The 27,481-nt window shown below is 55.2% G+C and overlaps 2 protein-coding genes across 3 annotated transcripts; one reads left to right on the top strand and one right to left on the bottom strand.

Annotated features, from left to right (window-relative positions):
• Positions 1 to 57: 57 nt before the first annotated feature.
• Positions 58 to 3,437, top strand: Cib1 (calcium and integrin binding 1). Of its 2 annotated transcripts, none has more exons than XR_010047968.1 (7): positions 58 to 239; positions 351 to 385; positions 1,226 to 1,334; positions 2,154 to 2,304; positions 2,430 to 2,548; positions 2,738 to 2,910; positions 3,204 to 3,437. XR_010047968.1 is itself a non-coding variant. In XM_003475239.5 (7 exons), exons 1-7 carry the CDS (start codon positions 189 to 191, stop codon positions 3,223 to 3,225), a joined length of 576 nt encoding a protein of 191 aa, XP_003475287.1. In that variant the 5' UTR covers positions 58 to 188; the 3' UTR covers positions 3,226 to 3,437. The 2 variants fall into 2 exon arrangements, 1 of the variants encoding a protein (XP_003475287.1); XM_003475239.5 differs by lacking the exon at positions 2,738 to 2,910 and adding an exon at positions 2,621 to 2,709.
• Sema4b (semaphorin 4B) lies at positions 3,201 to 27,480 on the bottom strand. The gene is made up of 15 exons (XM_003475489.5): positions 27,327 to 27,480; positions 26,656 to 26,917; positions 14,186 to 14,349; positions 13,984 to 14,046; positions 11,849 to 11,947; positions 11,333 to 11,444; positions 10,990 to 11,103; positions 10,743 to 10,894; positions 9,569 to 9,750; positions 9,315 to 9,465; positions 8,182 to 8,392; positions 7,968 to 8,083; positions 7,514 to 7,680; positions 6,102 to 6,187; positions 3,201 to 5,909 (listed from the first exon to the last, which is right to left on the bottom strand). Exons 2-15 carry the CDS (start codon positions 26,777 to 26,779, stop codon positions 5,167 to 5,169), a joined length of 2,484 nt encoding a protein of 827 aa, XP_003475537.2. The 5' UTR covers positions 26,780 to 26,917; positions 27,327 to 27,480; the 3' UTR covers positions 3,201 to 5,166.
• Between the last annotated feature and the right edge of the window lies 1 nt (position 27,481).

The following is a 27,481-nucleotide window of genomic DNA, read 5'->3' as shown; positions in this document are numbered from 1 at the left end:
TCTCGGCACAGCGGGGTCCCGGAGCTCGGCGACCAGACTGCTCCGCGGTACCGGTGCGCTGCGCCGAGGTCGGGCCGGGGGCGGGGTCTGAGCTGCGGTTGCCGCAGGGACTGAGCGGGACGCGACTCGAGGGCGGAAGTGAGGAAGTTGGCGTCCCCAAGAGCGGCGGAGCTGTGCGCGCGGCGGCCATGGGGGGCTCGGGCAGTCGCCTGTCCAAGGAGCTGCTGGCCGAGTACCAGGTGCGCGGGACACCACCTTCGGGGCCTCGCGCGCCGCCTGCGCCCGGAAGAGGGGGTCTGGGCGCGGCGGCGGCTGCTCGCTTAGCACCATTCTTTGCCTTTGCCTTCCAGGACTTGACGTTCCTGACCAAGCAAGAGATCATCCAGTGAGTGTAGCCGCGACTCCCACTTCCTGGGCGCCCTGGGACTCCTCAGAGGCGGATTTAGGGGCATGGCACCCCGGCAGCAGCAGGGCCGTAACTAGAGGCCACCCCTCAGGATCCAGGAAAAGCTGGGCGCTGTTTGACCCTACACTTGCCTCCGCAACTTCCTGCCCGGGCCTGGTAGCCCTGCCCCAGCTGTCTGTCACCTTTGCCCCCTAGCAAAACCAGAGACACCTTGGGAGCCCAGCGATGCCTTGCTCCGACTTTACCTGAATAATACAGTAACCGTTAACGCTTGTGGAGCACTTAGCACGCCAGCAACTACGTTAAGGGGTTCCTTGCTTTGCCCAGTTCCATCTTGAATAGAGAGGTACAGGAAAAATAAGCAGGTTTCAAGAGGTCAGTGATTTGTCTAAGACTGTGCTGGGAGGAAGAAGACTTCTGTGGGCCATGGCACCAGAGGCTTCCCTGGGCAAAGGCTGTTGCATTTGGAAAGGGGTGGCAGTTGAGGAGCAGCAGTCCCTGGAGTGAGGATGTGGTTTTGCTCTTTTTTCCCTGGTGTTAATGGCCAGCTTCTGGCCCCCTCTGCAACCTCTCCATCCAGCAGGCATCTCTGGATCGAGCCTGGCACACAGCAGGCCCTCAGGAAGCCTTGTCACAAGAAAAAGGCTCTCAGGCAGTCTTATCTCCCTTTGACTGACCATTGCCTGATGACTTAAAAGTTCTGCGTGTGTGGCTTAGTGCCCACCTGGTTATAAGGGGCTGCCAGACAAGGAGTGGGGATGTAGCGCCCTCAAAGAGACTGGAGAGGGGAGTGCCAGTGACTTCCCCTTTTTCTGACAGAGCCCACAGGCGGTTTTCTGAGCTGCTTCCTCGGGAGAAGCAGAATGTGGAGGACTCGCTACGAGAACGTGTTTCCTTTGAGGATATCCTCAGCCTTCCAGAGCTCAAGGTACGAGCCCTGCACCTCTTCGTGCACCTTGCTTTGCTAGATTCCTGTCTTCCTGCCACTCTGTGTAGATCAGAAAGTACCTGGTTCCCATTCTGATCTCTGTTCCTTTTCGGTTTCCTTTTTTCTTTTCTTTCTGAGCTACAGTGAGTTCAAGTCCAACCACCAGACCTTGTTTCAAAAAGAAACAAATAGGCTAGGCATGGTGAAGCACATCTGTGATCCCAGCACTTGGGAGGCTGAGGTAGGAGGATTGCTGTAAGTTTGAGGCCAGTGTGGGCCAAATAGTGAGTTCAAGTCTAGCCTGAACTACACAGCAAGATTCTGTCTCAGAAAATGAAACAAAAACAGGACTGGGAATATAGCTCAGCAGCACAGTGCCTGCCTGACAAGGGTGAAGTCCTGAGTTCAATTTCTGCATATATATATATATATATATATATATATATATATATTTTTTTTTTTTTTTTTTTTTTTTTTTTTTTCAGCCTAAAGAGAGTCATTTGCAAGTTCAAGACCAGCCTTGGGCTATAAAGTGAGCCCAAGGCCAGCCTGAAGTGCATAGTGAGACTCTGTCTCAAAAAGACAACAGTAACAACAAAAAAGCCTATCTTGCCCAATGTTTTGGCTACCTTCCTCAGGCCTTATGCCTTTGGGAGGCTGCCCTGCCCCTTCTCCAGCTGCTAATTGGCTCCTGTGCTACGGCTGGCCTGAGTTACATAGTACTAGTGCTGTGACCTGTCCCTCCACTTGTCAGTGGGGTTGTACTGAGTGTGTGACCAGGGCTATGACTGTGGCACTTACAAAAGCTCACGTTCCCAGGCCAACCCCTTCAAGGAACGAATCTGCAAGGTCTTTTCCACATCCCCTGCCAGAGACAGCCTGAGCTTCGAGGACTTCCTGGACCTCCTGAGTGTGTTCAGTGACACGGCAACCCCAGACATCAAGTCGCACTATGCCTTCCGCATCTTTGGTAAGGGTCCCAGGGGCTGGTTGTGTGTTCCATCTGCACTGTGCAGGGAAACGGGAGCCCCTAGTGTAGCTGCGAAGCTTTTCCTGATTGAAGTTCCTTCTTGGTTTCCTTTGTGTGCTCGCTAGACTTCGATGATGATGGAACTCTGGACAGAGAAGACCTGTGCCGGCTTGTGAACTGTCTCACTGGGGAGGGCGAGGACACTCGGCTCAGCACTTTGGAGATGAAGCAGCTTATTGACAATGTGAGTGGTGGTCTGGCCAGGCCTGGGCACCCTGGGCATGGGAAGGAAGGGCTAAAGCTCTCTGGTTCCCAGATCCTGGAAGAGTCCGACATTGATAGGGACGGGACCATCAATCTCTCTGAGTTCCAGCATGTCATCTCACGTTCACCAGATTTTGTCAGGTATGACAGTGGTCTCCCTGCCTTTCAGGTACCCGTGGGTCCCTGTCTGCTGCATTTGGATCTGGGATGCTATTATGGGAGGTGGTACTGAGGCAAGAGAGAGCTCTGGATCCCCCAGAATGTCTCAGGTCACTCTTCCAGTGGGAAGGTCACCCATGTACCCAGATACAGCCCATTCCAAGGAAAAGTCTTAGGAGAGAGGTGAAAAAAAATTTTTAATTTTATGTTTTTTGAGCCAGGAATCAAATTCAGGACTTCATGCTTGCTGGGGGGGGGGGGGGGCACTGTGCTGCTGAGCTCTATCTCCGGCCCCTGGGTTTAGTTCCTACCTTCCTCTTCCATCAGAAAATCCACCTTGGGCTGTGGATGTGGTATAGTGCATGCTTACCATGGGTGAGGCCCTGGCTTCCACCCCTACTGCCAAAAAACAGACAAAAGTCAAAAAGGAAAAGAAAAAGAGAAAAGAAAACCCAACCCACTCTTTTCTTGTGCAGCTCTTTTAAGATTGTCCTGTGACTGCAGTCCTGGTGTGTGTCGTAGCACACCCTGTCCAAGACCTTCCCACTGCCGAGCTGTGGTCTGGGTCATGTCCACGTCATCAGGGCCAGCCAGCTGGCCCAGCCTGGAGCTGGCACTGCAGTGGGCTGGGGCAGGGAGCACCCTCCCCGCTCCTCACTGCTGCTCTCATTGCTGTTTCTACTGATCAATAATAAAGGTTTCAGAAGTTTTGACTCTTGTATGTGACACTAGAAACACTGGTGGGGAAAGATTGGGCTTTTAGAGACCTTTGGTCATGTTCGGAATAAATTCCATCTAAAGAAGGGGCCAGCAGGAAATGAAGCCGTACTCCCCAGCCTCACCCACCCAATTTGGGCAGATCTCTTGGTTCCTGATTATGGTGGTGGTTACATGCATTTCTACATGTTTTCTCTGTTTTTCTACATTGAGACGAGGGCCTGTGCCTGGAATGATGTCAAACTTCTGGGCCTAACTTCCCTGCGCCTCAGCCTCCCAAGTACCTGGGACTGCAGGCACCTGGCACCCTGTCCAGCCATGTGTTAAAATCTGAAGGCAGTACACTGAAAGAAGAAAGTGTACACTGAAAGCAGGCCAAGTGACTGCTTAAAAACTTTTAAAAGAATGCACAGTTCCAGGGGCTGGGGATTTAGCTCAGCAGCATAAGCACCAGCCTTGCAAGCAGGCGGTCGGTACTGATTGAAAACAGTTCCTGCCAGGCATGGTGGTACACACACCTATAATCCCAGCATGCAAGAGGCCAAGGCAGGAGGGCTGCTGTGAGTTTGAGGCCAGCTTAAACTACATAGTGAGACCCTACGTAAGTGAATGGTTGTGTAGCATGCCTGAGGCCTTAGGTTCAATCCCCCAATGAAACAAGGAAATAAAGGATTTGAGCTGAATGGATCAACCCTGTCCCAGGAACTGGGTAATGTTGACCACAAGCTGGGCTGCTTCAGGCTCTCTGGAGCCTGAAAAGAGGTTCAGAACCCCCAGAAACATCAGTCTCAAACAGTACAAGTCTTTTTAAGAGGAAAGATGATTAAACAATATTTCTCCAGACTTATTTTAAAAAAGAAAAAGTAAAGTGCATTTTATTAAAAAAAAACAAATACAAAACCCACAGACGTTCAGGGCCCTGTGCTGGGCAGTGTAAATACCCCTGAAGTGGAGACAAGTGATGGGGAACTTGGCTAGGATAGGCCAGGCTCCAGCGAGTTCCCTGTGCTCGAGTCTGAAGGGGGCTGATGTGTAAGGGACACACAGTTCTCAGGCTGGGATGAAGGAAGGCAGTAAACAGTCTCTGAGGGCAAAGGGCTACGTGGTCATAAACTCCTGGGCTCATGCTTCTCCTTCGTGGCCACAGCCTGATACAGGCCAGAAAAGTCCAAGAGCAGGGTCTGAGCCCAGGGCCTGGGAGGGCTGCAGAGCCAACCAGCCCTCTGGTCCCTGAGGTGCAGGAGATGGCACCAAGCTACATCCTGGCTGTGGCTGGCACAAGCTGGCCACTGGCTCTGGTGAGAAAATGCAGCAGGGCAGTAGGCTAAGGCGAAGGTGGAAGAGGCCAGTTAGTGCAGGTTTTCATCTCTGTCCCATACCACCTGCAATTTGTCCCCGCAGGGCTGGGAGGGAACTGGGTGGCGATGTGTGGCATCTCCGTTGCCTCTTCCCATGCCCTCTGGTTTCACATTTTCAGCTCTTTTTTTAAACAAAGGGCTCAGTTTATGTACACAGCATTGTCCTGCTCCAACCAGGCAGGCCCCCTCTTCATAGATGACTGTTGGAGCTCTGGGCTGGGTGGTATGGGCCTTACACATGGCTGGAGGGCAGCAGGCTGGGCAGCCCCCAGGCTCCCCAGGGCAGGCACCTTGGCCACATTCATGAGACACGAGTCCACCTGTCACTCTGAGCAGTCACGGCCCTGAGGCCAAGGTAGCCTTGTCACACCACAGAGTCACGGATCTCAGAGCCCAGGCGGACCCGGGGCCGAGGGCACATAGGGGACACTTCAACAAAGCTGTCCTGGAGGCTGAGTGGCCTCTTCTCAGACTCCGTGAAGACCCGGGGTCCTGGAGAGCTATCTGACAGAGCCTGATAGCCTCGGTGGTCCAGTGGGGTGCTAGGGGGGCCGACGCCATTGAGCGGTCGAGTCTCGGGTGGCAGCACCACAGGGCGAGTCTTGGGGTGCACAGTGGCACACTCCCCCTGCTTCAGAAAGTCTTTCATGCCATCCCGGTGCCGGTAGAGGAAGAACAGGAACAGAAGCACCACAGCGAGCCCAAAGAGAGTGCACATCACCAGAAATTCATTCCAGTAGGATTTGTCCCCGCCCCAGCTGGCCCTGCCGGCAGCTGGCGCACTCACTCGTGATGTGTTGATGATGACAGGGACACTGCCACCCTGGTCTGTTCGGTGTGCCACCTCATCCTCTACCACTTCCGGGCAGTAGCTGGCCACCAGCTGCTGGAAGCCCTCCTCTTGTGACCAGCACTCAAAGACCCCCAGCCTCTCCTGGCTGCCCACCAGCAGCAGGTCTCCAGTGGGCAGCACCCGGTAGGAGGATGAGACATTGAGAGGGGCCTTGTCATGCAGCCAATGCCGGGTGGCCAGGTTGGACAGAAGGGGGCAGGCCAAAGTGTTCACTGTGTTGGGCCGGAACTGGACATGCTCACATGGCTTCCGGCCTGTGGGCACAGGAAGCACTAGGTAGTTTACAGTGGCCACAGGTTGTGACGGGCACTCTGGGGACACTGAGGACTGTCTCAAGCTCACTTTGGGGGCCCTGCTCACAGGGCTGGAGGGAGGAGGATGAGGAAAGGGATCTGTCCCACCAGTGCCTAGAGGAGTCAGGCTGAAACCTTCAGGGGGTCCCTTACCTGCTGTTACAGAGAACCGGCGCGTGGCCCGGGACATGTTGCAGAGCTCCTGGGCATTGCCCCCTTCAACGTCCTGGATCCACGGCCTAAGGCACAAAGAGAGTCTGGCATCAGCCAAGAAACCCTGAACTCTCAGACACAGACTTGGAAGTAGGGAGGGGACCAGAGCCCGGAGCACACCAGGCCCCACACGCCAGGCTGGAAGGGAACTGTGCACAGATTCCCCAGCTCACTAGGTCTCTGAACATCTCCCTTGTGCACTTAGTGCAAATCTAAGTGACAGCCTACTTCCCTGAATGACAAAAGCAGACTTTCTAGAATATGCATGTAAATATCTCTGTGTAATACACAAGCACTGACCTGCCTCACAAACCTTTCTCAGTGCAAGATTAACCAAGGCTACATCCTGCACTCCTAGTCCTTTTTCTTTAACCATTATTTTAATTTTGAGACAAGCTCTCACTAAGTTTCCCAGGCTGACCTTGAATTTGCAGTCCTGTCTCAGCCTCCCCAGTAACAGGGATTACAGGCATGTCACCACAGCTAGTTCCTATTTAGTTTCTTGAAATATAAAATAGACACTAGATGTACCCATATAAGAAGCAAGAACACTTTCATGCCTTTGGCATGCAGTAAATTTGTGTTTTCTATAAAAAAATAAACAAACCAAAAAAACCCCCCAGAATGCCACAAATGGGATAGATCCCATGTTTGTTTGAAACATTTAGGTTTTTGTTTATTTTACACATATGTAAGAAAAACCAGGAAGGAAAGAACATCAAAATCTCTGTGATTCCCTGGGGAAGGGGCAGTTTTTATTTGCTTATTTGGGTTTTATTTTTTTGTATATGCTGAATTATATTCTCAGCCCCACAGGTAGTTTTTATTTTTATACTTTTTTTTTTGAGACAAGTTCTCACTATGTGATTCAGTTGAATTCACTATGTACCCCAGCTGACCTCACACTCACAGCAGTCTTCCTAGCAGGATTCTGCCTCAGCCTCCTGATTGCTGGAATCACAAGTAATGCACCAGTATGCCTTTTCAAAAAATTTTTTAACTAAGCAGGATCTTGCTAAATTCCCCAGGCTGGACCTGGAACTTGTGATCCTCCTGTCTCAATCTCCTAAAGTGCTGGGATCACAGGCATGTACCACCACTCCTAGTTTAATAAAAAAATTTTTTTAGCTCTTACCTTACTGTTACTAAAATATGTTCTCATTCCAACCAATGTTCTACCAGGCTTTTCACAGCTGTGACATTTTCTACCCCTACCAACCCTGTCCCTGCTTGAGGTAGGGAAGCCCAGGGCTCAAGAACACTTAGACTGAGACTGGGTATAACGAGGCTGTGCACTGGACCTACACAGACCTGAAGCGGGCAATGGCCAGATGGTCTCTGGGAGCTCTCACCTGGAGGCTGACTCAGGCTGATAGAGGCTGATGTCTCTGCAGCTGGTGCCACTCCAAGCGCAGTAGGGGTCACGGGCGAGGACGCAGTCCCCACAGCTCTGGTACAGGCTGCAGTTGGCCACAGGCACCTGGACTACGCCTGAGTGAGATGCCGCATACAGCAGCCCCTGCACAGCCAGACCCCAGGGATTAGAGGTGGGCGTGGGCACCAAGGGCACAGCCAGACCCAGGGCTACCACCCATGGCCACACCTAGCTGGCTTGCCCACTAAAGCTTCCCCTAAGGGCATGGTCATCCTCCTGATATCCCAACTTCCTGATAGCCCATGCCATAAGGCTGGATTCCATGTTGCACCTCGCTGGGGCAGGAGAGGAAAAACCAGGTGGGCACTGCCTGGTGCCAAGGAAATGCCACCCCCAAGCACATGGCCTTGGCTCCTGCCTCACCTACTCACCCTGTGGCTGTCCAAGAGCAGGTTCTGCACAGGCTGTCCAGGCAGGAAGACCTGTAGCTCCTCGATGATGTGCATCCCTTGGCCGACACCCACTGCCTTGTGCAGCCGGCCATCACCTGGGGTGAGGATGCATCTCAGCCCATTCACCATGCCTCATAGCCCACTGCCCACCAGCCACATCCCTGCCCTGATCAGCCAGGTCACAAGCACTCACCAGTGCCCAGGAAGAGGACATCATAGGTGCGGCCCAGGGCGGAGAGGCGGTGCACGGCCACTCGCTGGTATCGGGCGTGTGGCTGCAGCAGCAGCATCTGGCTGCGCACCTGTCCATCCATCAGGAAATGGTCCTTGAGGAAGTTCAGCACGCGGTCCGGGAGCTGCAGGGAGGAGTGGATCTTCCGCTCCCGGGCAGCGTTGGTGATGCACTGAGGAAGAAGACGGCAGCATGAGCCAGGACAGACAGGCCCTGTCTCCCCGGCGGGGACCACCTGACCCCTGCAGAGTGCCAGTGTGCTAGGCTGCAGGCCAAGGGCAAGACCGGGGTATCCCTTTGTGTGTACCTGGGCCTCAGCTGCCACACCCCTCTCCCGCCCCCTACCCAGCACCCTTCCTTCCACCTCTGAGCAGGGCGCGGCTGAACATGGTCCTGGGAAGTGACAGGAGATGCTCTGGCTGCCTGCTTACCTCTGCCCGTGGGGTTAAGATACTGGGGGACCCCTGAGCAGAGGCACATGTTGGCCATCGTCCCTTCACTTGGTCCCCCTCCTCCACTGGACTGTGAACTCCTTTAGTTAGCAGGTCACAGCTAACCAGACCCTAGGCAGCACACCTTCACCCCCAGAAGCGGAGGATGAGGCTCCCACTGGCACCCCTGAGGGGGACCCACAGCTCCGCTGCTGCAGAGGTAGTGTCCGGGCGCCCACCCTCCCTCCCTCTCACTGCCGATTCTCTCACACCGCTTCCAGGGTCCCCTCCCAGGGTCACTATGGGCACTCAGACCCTCTGAGGGTCAGCTTCTGGGGAGCCCACTGGGCTAGATGGGAAAAAGATAGGACTGTCACCTAGGGTCGGGTCACCTGAGACCTGCTAACTAAGGAGCTCACAGCTGAGTGCAGGAGGAGAGGACAAGTGACAGGAGGATGACAACATCCCATCCTCCCTAATGGGAGCTCGTGTCCAGCCTGAGGCAGGGTTAGACTGAAGACATCTCTACATCCATCTCGCTAAGTAGTGGGCCTAGACGTGTCCCCAATTTAAAGACGTGAAAACATCAAGAGACGCTGTGTGATCTGCCCAGGGCCCCAAGTCCTCCCGAACACACCCTAAGTACCAAGCACTGATACCCACCGACCCAGGTCGGGGTGTGGGCACCGGGTGGGTCACCGTGTACCACTGCTGCGTCTCACGGTTCACCTCCTTGTAGAGGCCGCTGAAGGCCCTCTGCACGTCATTCATGGAGAAGATGCACACGGCAGAGCCCTCGGTGGTCCCCCCATTCCTGCAACACAGACTTCAGATCAACCCTGGAGCCCTGAGCAGGCTCCTGGGCCCAGCCCTGGCCACCCTATGCCCTCCTGTGCTTAGCCAGCCCTGGGCCCTACCACTGGGATGTGAAGACCCCGTAGAAAAGGGTTTGGCGCCAGTCCTGGGGGCTGGGGCTCAGCGTGAAGACATCCTGCAGCACGTTGAATGGGAAGCCATCGTCGGGCCTTGAGCACAGCAGCTGGGCCTTGAGGAACGACGTCCAGCGCTGCTGCAGCACCCGCTCGCCACCCTCATCACCCTGGAGGAGGGGGACAGGTGAGCTGAGGCACAGGCAGGGCTGGGGCTGCAGGTGTGGGGCTGCCCCCGCCCTGCCCTCCCAGTGTTAAGAAGGAGCCAGAGCCAAGACACAGTTCCATCAAAGTCAAGAAAACTTCCAGGAGGGCCAAGTTTGGTGGTGTCCACCTGTAATCTGGGCACTCAAGAGGCTGCTGCAGGAGTATTGCAAGTTTGATCTCAGCCTAGCTCAGTGGTCCCTTCTTAGTGAGGCAGGTTCGTGAACAACAATATAGGAATCCAAACAGCCAAAATGATAAATTTGAAATTTAATGAACTGAGCTCAGGACCACTCATATACAGAACCCCCTCTCCCCATTTTAGGGTCTAAACAAGTGGTACCAAACTAGAAAGTTACAGAGCTTTTAAAAGAGAGAATCACGAAAGACATCCTGTTGCAAAGAATTTAGCTTGACTCTTACACTAAGTTTTGGTTGACACTTGTATCCTGTTTTTTTTTTTTTTTTTTTTTTTTAGCAGATTAACTTTTCTCCTGTAGGTACAGCTCATTCTGTTTTTCTTGTGGGACTTATACCCTGAGTAACTTTTCTATTTTCCTGAATACAGGGTATTAGTTAAAGGTAGGGCTCAAGATGGCATCAATTATGCCAAGCTACACTTAGGGACTTTGGCAGGCTCATAAAATAAAGAGTTCATGTTTAATCAGAGATCCCCACCTCCTCAGAGCTTCCCCGGGATGAATTTAAGCACAGAACAATTCTGATGTTGGTGGTATTATTATTTGCACCTGACAGAGGAGGGAAGTTATTTCACCCACAGGGTGAGGCCCCTGCCTGGAGGCAGCTGGGCCTCCAGAGTCTCTGGCTTGAGCCCAACGCTATGCCCCCTCTGGATCTTGTGAGTCATTTCTGTGTGTACTTTTCTGCATTTTCACACTATTGCTCCAAGCCCTGAGCAAAACCAGAGATCCTTTATCTGCAGGTTCCATATACTTACCTTGCAGATTCGGGCCACACGTGACACAATGGTGTTCTCAAAGAACTCGAACTCCTGGCCGGTCTCACTGAAGAAGAAGTAGATCTTGTCATCGTCACCGTGCAAGCTGCCCAGGCTCTCAGGGATGTAGGCTGAGGCCACGAAGGCGGGATCTGTGGGGGCCGGGAGGGAGCACGGAGTCAGCAGAGGATCCTGGGGCAAATCCCCTCCTAGGCACTGGCCGCCTGCTGGGCAGGATGGACTTCACCTTGCAGCCAGTTGAGGGAGCTCTCGGTCTTGGTGGGGCGCGGGCTCTGGCTGCGGGAAATGGCCGGGTCGTTCCCCTGGAAGCTGCTGACTGTTCCTGTGTAGAGCTCCCCATCTGCCAAGAAAACATTCCCATGGGAATGGCTGCTCTGGCCGGGCTCCTTCTCCCCGCTGAGGGCCCAGAATGACCTGAACACCATCCATCCTGCCTGCACTGGGCAGACGGAAGCAGGAACTTGGAAACGTGAAACCCCAAGGCCGGCCATGGTCCCGCTGTCACCCTGGGAACTGGCACAGGGACCTGCCCTGCCCAGAGCTGACCCCTCTCCTGCCCCGACACTCACCAACCACCAGAGCTGTGGACTTGAAATTGGGGTCGAAAGGACAACGGCCCTTGCCGTCTTCTAGGAGGACATTCCCCGCCTGGTCCTGAGCCAGGGTGAAGTTCTCTATGCTCTGCAGGGGACAGACAGGTGGGCTTAGGAGGGCCAGGGAAGGAGGAGGTGAAGGAGAGCTGGTGGCCAGTGGAGAGACTGTCAGCAAGTACAGGGCGGGGGACAGGAGGGCGCAGGTGCAAAGAGAGTCTGTACCCCTCATGTGGCACCAGTTCAGTGCTGGGAGGGGCACTGTTGCCCCCATTTACCCCACAGGAGGTGAGAATCAAAAGGGCCACGCCAGGTATTTCCAGCTCCAAAACTGGGGATCCAGTCCTGGCCCCCAAGGCTGCGCTCTGCTAGAGGAGAAGGCCAGGGGTGTGTGCTGAGAGGAGTGTGTGCGGTGACAGCAGGACTGAGCGAGGGCAGGGGGCAGATGCCGGTCAGTGTCCTGGGCGGAGGAGGGCCCGGGGCGGGAGCACTCACTATGTAGGTGCACAGGGGGCTGAAGGCCGCGGTGCCACAGGTGAACAGGTGGCTGCTGTTGAGTGGCAGCAGGATCTTGATGTAGTTCTGGCAGTCACGCTAGGGGAAGGAGGGACAGTTTGAAGGCCCAGCCTTCCTCCCCAGGGCCAGGCCCAGGCCAGGGCTATGGGGACCCTGGGCTGGGGCACTCAAGGGTGGGAATGGACGAGGAACAGGAGCTTCCTGCAGAGCGGGTCCTCGCAGCAGGGGCTCTGGGCCACAGCTCGGAGGCTTGGCGGTGGTTCTCAAGGGCCTTCCAGAGGCTCTCCGGAGCCCCAAGTTCCCTCCCAACCAACTAGAGAGCTAAGTGCAGCCCGAGGCAGGAGGAAACAGCCGGCCTGAGCCTGGGCCCAGGCATGCAGCACCTGGGACCGCGTCTCTGGCCTAGTGCTGACCAGTCCCCAGGCTGCCCTGACACCTTCCAGGCCATCTAACAGCAGCGCTGTCTGCTCACTCGGCAGCTGAAGTGCTGGGCCTGGAGTTGCTTGAAACGCTAGTTTTCCACCTGCTGCTGACCCCCTAGAATGACCTCCTCCTGCTGGCTCCATCCTCAAACATGCCCCTTTTCTTTGTTTTTTTGTTTTTTTTTGTTTTTGTTTTTTTCGTTTTTATCGGTACCAGGGATCGAACTCACGACCACAGACTTCCAACGAAGGCTCTTATGCCGCTGAGCTAAATCCCCAGCCCCCTCTTTGTTGTTTTTTTTTTTGTTGTTGTTGTTTGTTTTTTTGACACAAGGTCTTACTACGTAGTTTGGGCTGACCTTGAACTCACAGTGCTCCTCCTGCCTCAAACACACATGGAATTCAGCCACTTCTCACTGGCTTTACTGACCCTGGAGCCAGCCACGGTCACCTCTCACTCCTCACTGGCCTCCTGTCCTGCCCCGTGGAGACTCTAGTATGCTGGGCAGGGCGAACCCTAAAAGCAGCAGGGACCACGTCACGAGCCCAACTATGTACTGGCCACCTCCCTCAGAGCCTTCAAGTCTGACTCCTTTTGGTTTTTTGTGGTATTAGGCCCAGATCAAACCCAGGGCCTGGCCCACAGCTGGCTAATGGCTCGTCTTAAATTAAATATAACTGGGGCACTGTTTGTTTCCTTTATTTCTCGAGACATTCTTGTCAGGTACCTCAGGCAGTTTTCCTGCCTCAATCACCTTTTAACTGATTTTGTGCTGGTTTGTTTGTTTGTTTTCACTAGGGTGGGGATTAAACCCAAGGCCTTTGCATGAGCCACATCTTTGGCCCTTTTTTTATTTTTTGAGGCAGGATACTGCTTAAATTGTTCAGGCTGGGTTTGAACTTGTGAGCTTCCTGTCTTGGCCTCCCAGAGTGCCAGGATTACAGGCGTGTACCACCATATCTGGCTTGACTGCTTTCTCTTTTCCACAATCAGCCCCACTGCCTGAAGCAGAGAGGTGTAAGTGCTTAATTAATCCTGGGATACGGCTCCATGGCAGTGCCCCTTGCCTGCAGTGGCCAAGGCCCTGGTTTGATCTCCAGTACCACAAAAAAGAAAAAGGCAGACCCAGTGCTTAATAAGTGTCTCCTGAATACAGGCACAGCCAGGACTTGAACCTGTGTCCTGACCCTAAGTCTGGTTCCCTGGATACCACCTACTGCCTTCAGGACCAGGAGGCCTCTGAAGACAGCAGGTGTCCCCCAGGGGAACCTTGGTTGCTTGAGTCAGACCCCACACAATGGTTCAGCCCAAACCAGGCTGTCAGACCTGCAACACCTGGGACCATCTGTAGATACACACAGCTCCCCTCTCCCCATCCCTGCCCAGGCTGAAGCTGATGTGTACCAGGACCTTACATCGATGAGCTCACTGCAGCCTGAGGAAGCCCAATGACACTGGTGTCCTTGTCCCCATCTTACAGGTGGGTACACTAAGGCTGGGCAAGGTCAATCAACTTGTCTGCGCTCCTAGAGATTCGAAGACTGGAGCTAGAATTCGAGCCCAGCTGTGGCTGCTGTCTCAGAAGCTGTGCCCTCTCCCCCAGCCCTGGCTGTGCCCGCCCTACCTCCTGCCTCTGCCGCCAACTCTGTACCCCCCGCCCTGTCAGCCCTGCTGCCCCACAGCTGGCTCACCTTCGGGTCCTTGCCCTTGAAGCTGCACTGCTGCTTCCTGTCTGCATCCGCGGGCCACAGCAACTGGGGGAAGAGGGGGCAAGTGTGCAGGGACCCAGGGGACCCCAGGCCGCCCTCCTTACCCACCCGCATCCTGGGAGCCACAAGGCAGACCTGCTGCTGTCCCCCTTCTGCCAGCTGGGCCAGCCCCAGAGCTGCTCACCTGCTGGTACTGCCCGCCTGGCAGGAAGCTGGCACTGCTATTGAGTGCGAAGAGGGTCTCCCGGGCACCCACGTACAGAGTGCTGCCATCCCTGCTCAGCAGAAGGGCTGTGTAGTTGGACACGTTTTGGGCTTCAAACTTGAGGATGGGGCGCTCTTTGGAGCCTGGGGGAAGGAAGATGGGAGTGACCTGGGTCTCCCTCAAGGAACCTCCTGTACAGAACTCTAGAAGGGGCCAAGTTAATGGCCAACAAGGCACTAGACGGCCTGGGGTTGGGGATGAGGTGGGTGGGGGCTGGTTTAAGGAGGAAGCAGCATTCCTGCTCTCTCCAACATCATGTAAGAAGCAACGGACCCAGTGTGGTGCCCGCCTGTCATCCTAGCACTTGGGAGGCTGAGGCAGGAGGACCACTGCAAATCTGATGCCAGCCTGGGCTATGTATTGAGTTCAACAACCGCCTGAACTACATAGTAAGACCTTGTTTTAAAAAAAAAGAAAGAAAAGAAACAATGCACAGAAATGTATGTAAAATAATGTTAATTATACCACCATTCACATGAATGAAACAGTGGAAACAGCCTGAGTCTTATCTTAGGGAGGCAATGCAAATACATGATGATACTCTGTTCTGTGGAATACTACACAGTTGGCAACAACAACACTATATTAGAACTAGTAAAATAAGAACAAAGCTGTACAAGAAACGTGTGGTCAAAATACAAAGCAAACTGTAAAGCCATGGATTCTGAGTATATAACAAGAGAAAGGAAAATACATTTAACTTGGGTGGCACTAGACCCAAAAGAAGCTTGATGTGGTAGTGCACACCTGTCATGCCAGCACTCAGGATGCTGAGGCAGGAGGATCGCCATAAGTTTCAAGTCAGCCTAGGCGACATAGTGAGTTCCAGGCAGCCCTACACTACATAGTGAGACCCTGTCTCAAAAAGAAAAAAAAGCTGGCCAAGAAAAGGAAATGCACGCACAGTCCACGCTGGTCCTGTGGCCGAAGGCGGCTCACCCTCACAGAGTAGTGCAAACAGCCCTGGTCTCCACCTTTGACTGCCAGCCAAGGCTCCCCTCGGAGACTGGTGGTTACGGAACAGAACACAAATGTTATCAGCGTGGCGTCACCGCACCATGACGCAGTGGGGCGATGGGGTGGTGGCGTGACCAAGGAAGAGTGCAGGCTCTAATTTTCCCTGGGTGAGGGGGGTCAGGCGAGAGGCACGCAGTGGCTGGGGTGTGTGCAAGGCCCTGGGCTTGATCCCAGTACTGAAAAAAATAAAGCAAAAATGCGGATTATACCAGATGTAAAGAAAAAGAAATAGAGGGCCGGGCATAGAGCTCAGCGGCACATCTGCCTAGCAAGCACAAGGTCCTGAGTTCAATTTCTGGTACCAAAAAATGAAAAAAGAAACAGAGCTTGGTGCCACATGTGTGTAATCCAAGCTATGAGAAACTGAGGTAGGAGGATCGCGAGTTGGAGGCCAGTGTGAGCAACTCTGCAAGACCCTGTCTTAAAAAGGGTTGGGAGTGAAGGGCCGGGGGCTTAGCTCAGCAGCACAAGCGCCTGCCTGGCAAGCGCAAGGCTGTGAGTTCAATCCCTGGCACAAAAGAAAAGGGAGTTGGGAGCAGAGCACCCCAGGGTTCAACCCAGTTCACACACACACAAAAGAATTTGGCAGTGGTGTCCGTGACCATGACAACTGTGGTGCCCTTACACACACACACCACTGCGCCATGCCCCAGCCTCAGCAGAGCGGCAGGGCATCAGTCACTGCGGCAGAACACCGCATGCGGGGAGGCGGTGGGAGGGGCAGCTGCATTGCTCTGAGCAGCCGGTCAGGAGGCCAGACGTGTAAGAGAGAAAGGCCACACACGCCTTCCACTTCACAGACGGGAGGGATCGCCAGGCAACGTGAACCGTACGTGACTCAGGGTCGGAGTTGCCCACTTAACCAGCTGGGCAGCCCTGCAGCAGGCTGTGCTCTGTATACAAGGCCTTTTATACTTTTCTAAATTGTGTGCAGATGCCCTTGACACAAAATTTATTATTCCTTGTTGGAGAATCTGTAATAATAAGAAGAGATACTAAGTACCTATCACCACGTGAAAATAAAGGTTATAAAACAGTATTTGTAATCAGAGTCTTTTACTTTGTGCAAACACACACACACACACACACACACACACAACACCCTAGAAAACTATATCACAAAACGCTGAAAAATGGGCTGGGTGTAATGGCACACACTGTATAGGCCCAGTGACTACAGAGGCTGAGGCAGGAGAACCCCAACTCAAGAATAGCCCAAGGAAAAAACAAACACAAAACTCCTGAAACACAGCAGGATTGCAGGTAATTACAGGCTACTTAGTTTCCTTTTCCTTTATGGTTTTTAGATTCTACAATATGCAGGTTGTGTATGAAAGTAAAAGATACAGGAACAAAGAAGCAAACGTTCCCATAGGGTGTGCTCATGCTCTGAATTACTATAGAATCTGGAGAGAAATTATTTTAAAAATGCAGAACAGCTGACAACAGAAAAGCAAGCAACAGCAGCCCCCTGACCACAGGGCTCGCCCTGACTGGCCAGTGGACTGCGACCACGCGGACAGGCCCTGAAGCCCAGGAAGGAGGGCAGGGACCGGTACAAAGCGCTGGAAAGACGTGGCCAGATGCCGAGATTTTACACCCCACGGCATGGGTTCCAGAGGGAGTGAAAACCCAAAGGAAAGAAGGCAGTAAAATATAAATATTAGCTGGGTATGGCAGCACACTCCTACAATCCCAGACCCGAGAGGCTGAGGCGGGAGATCACTTGGAGTTCCAGGCCAGCCTGAACTGCACAGGGAGATTCTGTCTCAAAGAGACAAAAATAAAGAAATAAGTAAGCATTAAACTCAGTAGGGAGAGGAAAACACATCTGAAAAAGACATCTAAACCAGAAAGGAGGGAAAGAGTCACACTGGAAGTCCTAAGGCCTTCACTCGGCTACTAGTAATGGTGGCACAATTAGCATTGAGCCACCTGGTGACCAAAGAGAAAAGAGAATGAAGTTATTTTGTCCTCACTGTTGCTTATGCCAAGCGGCCAAGGAAGATGCCAGCAGTTAACACCTCTGCCAAGGCAGAAGCTCCAACACACCCCATGCATCTCCACCACTGGCCCCAAACACTGTGAGCCAATGTGTGTGCCTTTCTGGGCTCTGCTACACTAACCATAGCATTCATGAGCAGGGACTATTTTATGCCCTGTTGCTAAATGGGGAAATCAAAGCTCAGAGGGGCTATGCAATCTGTGCAGGGCCTCCCAGCAGAGAAGGAAGTGGAGTGGAAGGCAGACACAGGAAGTTTCCTCCCTGAAACCTCACCCACCTAGCATGGGATACGCCAAAGTCACCTGGGGCCCAGGCTGTCCCTAGAGCTTCTGCCCCTGCTGGTCCGGGTGGGGGTCCAAGAAGGAGCCGTTCCCTGGCTCATAGCCCAGTGTGGAGCAGGCGACCAAGCACTGGGCAGGGCCTCCGGCAGGGCAGGCAGAGGTCAGTTTGGGGCTCACAGGTGTCTTGCAGGGTACCGGAGAGACCGGGACAAAGCACTGCTGAGCCCTCTTAGCCCCTGCTGCCCTGTGTTTCTGGGATATGCAGGGCTGCAGCCTCCCAACCCCAGCGCCCAGCTGCCACACTGGGATGGAAGATGCATCCACTTGGATGGGTCCTGCGACTCCCAGCAGGAGGCCACTCCTGGCACCTATCCAGACAGAAACACCAAGAACCAGAGATAAGCTGAAGTCCCAGGTGGCAGTGTCACCCCACTCAGACCTGGCAGGTTGGTACCAAGCTGCCCAGGGTCCCAGAGACAGAGCCCGGCTGGCCCGGCTCTCCAAACCAGCCGGCTGCCCGAGAGCCCACAGGTCGCCTCCATCCACACTGGGACAGATGACAGCAGGACAGAAGGTGCAGGCGTAGGCACAGGGCCCTCTGTGCCAAGCCTTCCTATTCTGGGGAGCCTGGCTCAGCTCCTTTCCCAAGCCATAGACTTAAAGCTATGGGCACTGAGGACCTTGGCCATCATGATCCTCTATCCTTAGGGCTGGCTTCCCCCTGGGGCAACTCAACATGACAGAGTGCAGACTGCAGCCAGATCCCGGGGTTCCAATCCAGCCCCTCACTAACTTTTTGTTTTTCACTCCATTGTGTGTGTGTGTGTGTGTGTGTGTGTGTGTGTGTGTTTTTTGGTACCAAGGATCAAACTCAGGACCTCGAGCTTGCAAGGCAGGCACCTACGCCACTGAGCTAAATCCCCAGCCCCCTTGTTTTGTTTTTCAAGACAAGATCTTGCTAGGTACCCCAGGTTGGCCTTGAATTTCCTACTGGCAGCGACCTTCTGCCCCTGGAGCGCTGGAATGACAGGTGTGTACCACCACGCCCAGCTTGTGAAGGAACTTTTGAAAGCTTCACTTTCCTTATCTGTAAGATGGGTCCAATAATAGCAGCCTGCCTCACAGGCGTGTGAGGAGAAGAAAATGAGCCTATGTGTAAATAATAATATGCATAATGACCCGCATTTACTGAACACTACGCTCAAAACAACTCTGCACACATTACCTGCACTGGCATAGTGTCTGGCACACGACCAGCACTCGAGTGGCTCAAAAACAAAACCCAAAGCCCTGCAGGAAAATCCAGCTCCAAGAGCGGTGCCAGCAAGGCAGGGCACTGGGGCACCGCACCCAGCATGGGTCGCCGCACCCAGCATGGGTCGCCGCACCCAGCATGGGTCGCCCTGACCACACCTGAGCAGCTCTCATGCAGGCTCCTGTGAGCACAGCTCAGAAGCGGGGGAGGGAGGGGGCATGCGTGAGTGGGCCTGCGCCCAGCTGTTCAGATGGTGCTGCTGCCTCAGCCCTGGAGTTCCTGGGGTCCCCCTGGGGGGGCCAGAGTGACACACAGCCTCTGCCTTAGCCTGCCCGTGTATGTGTGTGTGCGCGCATGCGCAAGCACGTGTGTGTGTGTGTGTGTGTGTGTGTGTGTGTGTGTGTGTGTGTCCTTGGAACCACAGGGCTTGCCCCTGCCTGTGTGCTCGCTCCTGGGCACACGCTGGGCAGAGGTGACAGTGGAGTGTCGCTGCATCTGCCCCGTGAGGGTTGGTACCCTCAGGCCAGTCACTTTTATGCTGTTCTCCATTGTGGCTAAACTACCAAAGATCCTGTCCCCTGATCAGACACCTCCAGACCCATTCACCTGGCAGTGGCTGGTTGTCACTCTCTGTCCCCCTGCCAGGCCTAGGCCAGGGCTTCTCCAGGGCCAATGCTCCACAGGGTAGCTAACCCCCCACCCCAGAAAGAAAGGGGCTGAGCACACAGGTGCCACCTGAGGGTGGCCCCACCTCAGGGACATAGGCTCGTGGCAGGAAGTGACAAGGGAACGACTCAGCCCCCAATCCCATCTTGAGTCTCTCCCCATCCCTGTGACTCAGCCGGAAGCATGGAGCTCCGGCGGGAAGAGGGCTCAGCACAATCCCCACCCTGGGCAGTCCCCAGCTAGTGAGCTGTGGCACCAATGTGACTCAGAGCCACACCTCACCTTTCTCCTTGGTGGTGAGACGCTGACCTGGCTCTCACACCCTGCCTTCCACAGGTCCCGGCATGACAAGGCAGCACCCGTAGCATCGGGGCAGGGGGTCTTCAATGAGGAGGTAGCCAAGGGCCCCCTGACCCCCACAGAGGCTCTGGGTGGGGGACAAGCCTCAGGTCCCACAAGCCAAGTCAGGAGGACCCTGGCCACGCAGGAGTGCACTGCATGCCACTGCTGACTGAGGGACTCAGCACAAACTAGGGCACAGCCAGTGACCTGGCTCACTTCCTCTCCCCCAGGATGTATGGGCACCAAGTCATGAGCTGGCTTTAGTGTCATCAGGCCAGAGCAGAGCACGACCAGGGCAGCATCCCTACCCGGAAGAGGAGTGAGGTGAACTGCGTGCCCAGAATCCTTCCCACAGGGCCAGGCAAGGTGTTGCATGACTATAATTGCAGCACTCTAGAAGGCTGAGGCAAGAGGATCTCAAGTTCAAGCCCAACATGGGCAACTTAGTGAGACCCTTCTCTAAAACACAATGACAACTACAAAAAAAAAAAACCTAGTTCAGCCCCCAATGCTGAAGAGGAAGAAAGATAAGCAAAGCCTTCCTGGGGACAGTGTACCTGGAACGCCTCTCCTGGCTGCCCATGCCAGGGCCACATGAGCCGTCCAGGGGCCCTGTCAGGACCCCAGGTGTGCGACATGTGGTGAGTTCCCGGCCACAGCAGCACGGGGTGTAGCAACCACCTCCGCGCCCACTAGAACATGCTCAGCGTCTCCATTCCCTGTCCACTGTCACCTGAGGCCTGTGCCCCTGGGTCCCCCTTCCTCCTCCCAGCTCACAGAAACTGGAACCACCCGGCACAAATGATCCCAACTGCAGCCCCAAGCTCCTCAGATTCACCCACCTCGGAAAGCAGTTTTCCTCAGCGTCATTCTAGAAACTGCTGCACCTTCCCCACTCCTTAGGCAAACTTAGGAAGACAGCAGCAGAGCTCTCGGTCCCATTCCTCCCGCCTGCTCTCCCCCGGGGCAGGTCCCACACTGGAGGGGTGATGGGCAGGTGGGTGTCAGTCTGCCACAGCCAGGGATAGCCTCGCTCCGTCTGTACCCAACCACCCCAAGGATTACACTGTCTCCCTCCTGCGTCCCCACCCCTGGGAAAACAGCATTTTACCTTGAGTGAATTAAGTCCCATAATCCTCCCCAGTAGTGATGGGGTTGGATCTGTGGTCTCCCTTTCTCAACCAGGAAGTGGGGCAGGGCTGGGATTTGAACCCATATCCGTCTCTCCCAAGCCTGTTACTAAGCACCTGTCAGCTCTCAGGACTGTGCTCTGGAAGCTCGCGGCCCTCTGGGGTCAGGCATCGGCACTGTCTCTCTCACTCTGAGAACAACATCCATGCCCTCACTCCAGTCACACTGGGGCTCTTGACCCCAAACCCCTTCTTCCAAGGAGACTGTCTGTGACCAGTACCCCTCCCAGTCGCCTCTGTCTTGGCATCTGGTGTGTCTGTGACCTCTGCAGCCACCATGCTCCTCCCCATTGTAACTGATGACACAAAGCTGCAACTCAAGGTCCCCTCTGTCTCTCTAATCTCAAGCCAGGCAGTCACCTCCGTCTGCAAGGCCCTTCCCTTTAACTCATGCATATACAGGATCTTACGGGTATTTATATCCCACATTTGTGTCAAGTGAGTTCCAGGGAATTGTGTCACAAATGTTTGCTGACTGAACAAGTGGATGACAGAATCCTCCACTATGGGGTGCTCTGGTCCAGACAATGACCCCAGATGCAAAAGGGGGCAGAGGACACAGAACAGCCACAGAACAAGTGAGATCTAAGAGCCAGGCATGGTAGCATACACCTTTAATTCCAGCACTAGGGTGGCTGAGGCAGGAGGATCTTTGCAAGTTCAAAGACCAGTTTGGGCTACAAACTGAGCTCAAGGTCAGTCTGAACTGCACAGTGAGACCCTGTCTCAAAAAGACAAAAAACAAAACAACAACAACAACAAAAAAAACAACCAACCAACCAACTAAACAAACAAACAAACAAAAAACCAAGATCTATCTGAAAATCCTGACTTAATCACTGACTGGCTGTGCTACCCCAGCAAGTCACCTACCTTGTCTAAGCCACAGGCTCTACTCCCCTAGCCTACTCCTTGTTCCCATGCAGGATGGGCAGCCCCCTTTCCTGGGCAAGTGCCCATACCCTGGCTACCTCACTTGGTCACTCCAGCAGGAAGCTGGGGACAAGCGAGGGGACAGCATGGCCACCCAGAGGCAGAATTCAGCACCTCTGCAGAGGTGGCTTCTGCTGGGGCCCAGATGCTTACTGCGCTAAGCAAGGGGGCCTGACCATGCCAAATCTTCCAAGAAGCTGGAAATCTAAATTTTTATATGTAATTTCCCAAGTTTTAAATATCACTAATTAACAGTTTTCTAAATCACTTGAAGGCCAAACAAAATATATATCCAGGCCGGCTCTGCCCCACTCCCTTCCCCTGTCTGAGACATCCACCCTGTTATTGGATGCCGCATTCCCAAACACATCGGCCACTTCTGTAGCCCCAGCAGTGTCCTCAGGGACTTCAGCCGGCCCCCACATCATCTCCAGAAGTGACCCAATCTCTTTACCAGACGGGAACTGTAAGCCAGCAATGACTCCGGGCTGAGCCAGGCCTTTGTACTGGCTTGGTACAAATCGCAAGAATAGTTTTGGAATTGAGACACTGTCCCCAGCGTGGTTCCTCTGTGTCCAGCTGCCGGACCCTGGTGGGAGGAGCTTCCACCTCTGAGCTGTGGGTCCTCTTCCACACAAGGCAAAGCAATACATCCCCAAGCGCAAGAGTACACCTAGCACAGCCAGCACTGCCCAAGGGATGGGCTCCCTCCTCCTCGCTGGCCCTCTCCCGCGGATGGGCAAGAGGGGACAAAGACAGGAGACTCGTCAGTGACCGGCCTTTTCCAAGTACGGCAGAGCATCTGTCTCTGGCCTGCTGGTCATAGGCCCTCCTCTCAGAGCCCTGCTGTGCTAGAGTGTGGCTTCCAGGGGCCCAGGAGTACAGAGCGCAGAAAAGGCCAGGTCACAGGGTTGGGGAGCAGAACTCTCATGAGGCAGACAAAACACCTCCCCTCTGTGACCCCCAGTGACCCAGGCTGTCAGGCAAGACAACCAAAGCCTGGGTGCCATGGCAACCCTGTATCTGTTACCTCCTGCTACCTTCATTCCAGGATCCACTGTGGAGCAGCAGCTACGCCACCAAGCACCAGTGGGGTTTGGCTGCAGCCCATGGCAGACATGGTCTCATAAGAGCAGTGACTTTATAGAATCATGCACAGTGGTACATGCCTGTGATCCTCGCACTCCGGGAGGCTGAGGCAGAAGGCCTCCAAGTTCAGGCCCAATGTGGTACATCCAACACTGTGCAAGCTTAGAGCTCTCCTGGACTGGCAACCAGGCTTTGCTTACCAGGTGGAAGGGACTAGGGGAGCGGGGCATCCAGCTCCAAGCAAAGGCGAATCCGGGGACAAAGGACTCCTTCATCAGAGCATAAGAACCAGGGGCACTTGAAAATCAACTAAATTAAGCAGGACCTCTGGCCACCAGCCCACCTGTAGGGGCCTTGCTGTGACTTCTATGCCAGGGCAGGATGAGACTGCACTCCTTGGCCCCTTGGTGGGCGCAGCACCTTTGGCCTTGGTGCCTACTAGAAGGCTGTGCACAGCCAGCACTCAGGCAGCAGGCACCAAGCTGGTGCAAATAAACTCACCGAGCCAGGTGGAGAGGTGCGCAGGCTAGCACAGCAGAGGGGACGCTGCTCCCCTCCACACAGCACGTGCCAGGCACCCCGCCAGGCACTTTACATACATTATTTCCTGTAATCCTCTGGGAAGCCAGGAGGTGGGTCCTGCTCATACTTCTACCTTGGCAACTTGAAGACAGGTTTAGGGGAAGCTGAAAGCTTGCCCCAGGGGGCGCATTTAGTGAGGGTGCGTACCAAAGATCTTCCAAGGCCAGCTGATGGGACAAAGCCAAGTTGAAGCCACAATCAGCCAGCAGAGGGCTAAAGAAGGTGTCAGCGAGAGGGCCTCTGGGGGGCCTTGACCCCACATGTCTGCTGCAGGGTCAGACCAGCAGCTGCTTCGTTTGTGACTGCAGTTTGCAGGCCATGGGTTTCTTTCCAGGCTGCTTTAGACCTCACGCCCAGAGCTCTCTGGTGAGACGCTTCTGGGGCAGGAGAATGGCACATTTTGGTAATCTAATTGCCACATAAGGAGACCTCTAGTCAAGGGATCCCCTTTTCCCCTGTGGCCAGGCTGGGGGCCCCACATCAGTGTCCATTCTGCTCCTGACCACACACATCTTTTTGGAGTTTATAGGGCTCCAATTTTTTGGCACAAAAGAACTCAAACTGTACACTCTTCATCAAACCGTGCCCTTCACAGAGACTTCCAGATGACCCCCAGAGTCCCCAAGGACTGTGCCCCAGCATTTTTCCCCATTCTGACCACTGGATGAAAACACCCCCCCACACACCCTCAGGAGCCCTAAGGATATGATGGTCACCACCAGTCACAAGGGCTCTCGATGATGGACCCCAGAGGCAAAGCTTATGGGAAGTCCACTTTAAGGACTGTTGTAAACCACAGACATGGTCCAGGATGGCATCAAGTCCCAGGGGCTCTGGGGATACAGTAGCGGAGGGCAGGTGGCAGGAAAGGGGGTATGGTTTCCATGCTCTTCTCCCTAGGGGCAGGGGCAGGAAGGGCCCAAGGGCCCCAGGCCAAGCATCAATGGCTACTACAGGCTTACCCAGAATGGGCACAGTGCCAGGAACATCTAACAAGCCCCCAGGGATGAGGCAGGAAGTTGCCTTGGGCCATGCTCAGAGGGTGTGTCTGTTCAGCCACCAGGGATCCCCCTGGGGATGACCGGCAGTTCCAGGACTGCAATGGGGGGGGGGGGTTTGCAAAGGCCAGGGTGGGGGAACATGTGGGGTGCACAGCTCAGACAAGTACGGATATGTGTCCACCAGTTCAGGTGGCTGGGGTACGGCTCAACTACTCCAGGGCTTTGGTAGAACCACAAAATGGGTCCCCTCTGGGCAGGCCTTGCCCCAAGAACACAGTGGAGAGTTCTTTTTCTCCAGGATCCCCAGCCTGCAAAAGAGTGTGGCTTGCATTTAGGCCTTTCAACTACTCACTGGACACCACAGCATAGGGCACAAGACACACATTTGTAGACTGTCTGCTGCAGTCTACCAATACACAGGGATGAACTGCGAAGGGGGTGCAGCAGGTGTCCCCACTCCAGCCTGGGCCTGGTCCCAAAACCGCTCAAGTGAGCCCACTCCTGGGGCTGTCTGCCTGATGCTCAGCAGATCCTCTCACATCCCTCAGCTGCTTTCCCTTCACCCTAAGGCAGCCTCTTCCAGTTTCTGTGCAGGACCCAGACCTGGCAAGCCTCTCTCAGCTTCCCAGAGCCCAAAGAGTCCACTGGGGCATCTGTCTTGGTCACCTTTCTCTCCTCCCAAGGCTGAGCGGGTATAAGTTGTGACCATGATAGAAATAGCAGAGTCAAAGGCCTGGATCTGGACACACCTGTTCCTTTTTCATTTCCTGAGCTAGGGCACCAAGAGGCTGTGGTCACAGTAGCACCCCTGCACTGCACCCCCCCAGCAGAACCATCCAGCTGTGCACAGGATGTGCATAACAAGAAAGAGAACATCTGAGGAGTGGTTTCTCTATCAAGCTCTGTCCAAAGGACTTTTCAAACATGTAATGATTTAACTCTCCCAACCCTGAGCTAGTTGCCATAATTATCCCTATTTTACAGATGAGGAAATCAAGGCCCAGGGAAGTTAAGTTGCTTGCTCAAGGTCACATGGGTACTAAGTGACTGGAACCCAGGCCATCAGCAATGTTTCATATAAAGGTTCAAATAGTTACTCTGGGCCCTTGGGCCCTGCCTTAATTTAAGTGCTGATTCCAACCTTTCCTGTTGTAAATAGGATGCTTTTAGGGGCGGGGATGCTGTGAGGTGGAGGGAGTCTGATACCGTTCGTCTGCAACCTCTAATTTACACATGCTTTATCCTAATTCATTCGATGTGACAATCAACAGGTTAAAAGCCTTGGAGAAAAAACATCTGCTGGGCATTTATCTGCCTGGTGCTCAGGTAACACCTAGCTTCACTGAATCCAAAGATCCCCTTGCAAGCTACCTGGCAAGCTACCGAACCCATTCTGTGGGCCCAGAACTCCTGCAGAGAACAGAAGGTACTCCCTTGTCCCCTAGCAGACACGGGCTTGGAAGCCAGTCCTTTAGATTTTCTAAAGTCCATGGCCCCAAGAGGAGCTGGAGAAGCTAACTGGATGAAAGGGAGCAGACAGAGGACAGAGGAGAGGCCTGGAGAGCAGGGGCAGAGGCCAGCACCAGGAAAGGAGTCCGCCTGCCAGCACAGCACTCCCAGGCCATTCTAGGGACCTCACTCCCAAGGCCTGGGGACGCGGGGACCCAAGGCTATCCTGTGGCTCCCTGGGCTTGGGGGAGGGAGGTCAGGGACTCAGTGGCAGGGAGCAGGGATCAGGCGCTGGGCCGCCCGCTGCGGCTCGCGGCCGTGCCGCGACTTGCTGGGAAAACCAGGACCTCAGTGTTTATAGTGCAGTTCCAGCGCCGCCCCAGCCCCTCCGCCCAGCGCCGGGCTCTGGTCAGCGTCAAAGACCAGCGGGCAGCACCCGCGGGCTGCGGGGGGTGGCACCGAGGACCCCTCCCTCTCGGCCCAGAAGGAAAACGGTAGAGGGGCTGCAAGGTGTGCCTCGCGGGCACCCAGCAGGGGTCGGCGCCGGCCCTCCCGGCCCTCCTTTGTCGCGGCACTCACCGAGCGGCAGGCTGATCCGGGGGCCGCGCGCCCGCGCCCAGCCCGAGGCCAGGGGCAGCAGGGCGAGCAGCGGCAGAGCGAGCCGCAGCAGCGGCGGGGCGCGGGGCGGGCTCGGCCGGGCCATCGCGGGGCGTCAGGATCGGCTCGGGCGGCGAGCTACGGTGTCCTGGGCTCGGGCTCAGGTGGCTCCACGGGCGTCTCCGGTGGCGGCCCCGCCCCTCAGCCCGCCCCGCAACCCGAGCCGCGGCCTCCGCCTCCGGACCTGGGGGGAGGGGCGCCGGTCACGTGCGCAGCCGCGGGCGCGGGAGCCCGGGTCCCCGAGCGCGAGGCTCGGGCCGAGCTCGCCTCCTCTGCCGGGCGCTCCCGGGGCCGAGCGAGCGAGGGAAGAAGGAGTCCAGGCTTCCCCGTCCCGGCTCGCTGCGGCCGCCCGACTCGTCCCCCTTTCTCCTTCCTGGTGCTGGAAGCCCGCGGGGCGCCGCCTAGGTGCAGCCTGCTCGGGAGCGCCCAGAGGGGACCGAACCCCGGGCTCCCCCACCTCCTGGGGGGCCTTCCCATCTCCCCGGATCTGACCCCTGAGGCCCCTCGTAGACCCTCGCCAGCCCGTGGGTGTGGGAACTGTGGCCTGGGGGAAGGTCAGGCCTCTTTTCCTTTCAGCTGCCCCCAGCACCCACCTGTCTGGGACCGGCTGCACTCGGCAGAGGTGGGGCAGGCGCTGGGCCTGCAGCTTGCGAGTCCGGTCCCCGCGTGGGTCGGTCCACCGCAGGTCTCGACTCGGCGTGCGCTGCACGCTGGCACTTAAGCCAAGTCCCCTGCAGGGTTGTCCGCG

This window comes from Cavia porcellus, unplaced genomic scaffold (assembly GCF_034190915.1).
Source record: "Cavia porcellus strain 051 isolate PalLab524CR breed Dunkin Hartley unplaced genomic scaffold, mCavPor4.1 scaffold_6, whole genome shotgun sequence".
NCBI classification, from domain to species: Eukaryota; Metazoa; Chordata; class Mammalia; order Rodentia; family Caviidae; genus Cavia; species Cavia porcellus.
This window is presented reverse-complemented; position numbering and strand designations above follow the sequence as displayed.

What these genes read in the sequence shown, in the direction of transcription:
- Cib1 (XM_003475239.5), top strand. Translation starts at nt 189, where the DNA reads ATGGGGGGCTCGGGCAGTCGCCTGTCCAAGGAGCTGCTGGCCGAGTAC. An exon ending in AGCTGCTGGCCGAGTACCAG is followed by an intron (nt 240 to 350) that starts GTGCGCGGGACA and finishes TTTGCCTTCCAG; the next exon opens with GACTTGACGTTCCTGACCAA. An exon ending in CGTTCACCAGATTTTGTCAG is followed by an intron (nt 2,710 to 3,203) that starts GTATGACAGTGG and finishes TTTCTTGTGCAG; the next exon opens with CTCTTTTAAGATTGTCCTGT.
- Sema4b (XM_003475489.5), bottom strand. Translation starts at nt 26,779, where the DNA reads ATGGCCCGGCCGAGCCCGCCCCGCGCCCCGCCGCTGCTGCGGCTCGCT. An exon ending in GTCCACAGCTCTGGTGGTTG is followed by an intron (nt 11,104 to 11,332) that starts GTGAGTGTCGGG and finishes TTTTCTTGGCAG; the next exon opens with ATGGGGAGCTCTACACAGGA. An exon ending in TGCTCTTGGACAGCCACAGG is followed by an intron (nt 7,681 to 7,967) that starts GTGAGTAGGTGA and finishes CTGGCTGTGCAG; the next exon opens with GGGCTGCTGTATGCGGCATC.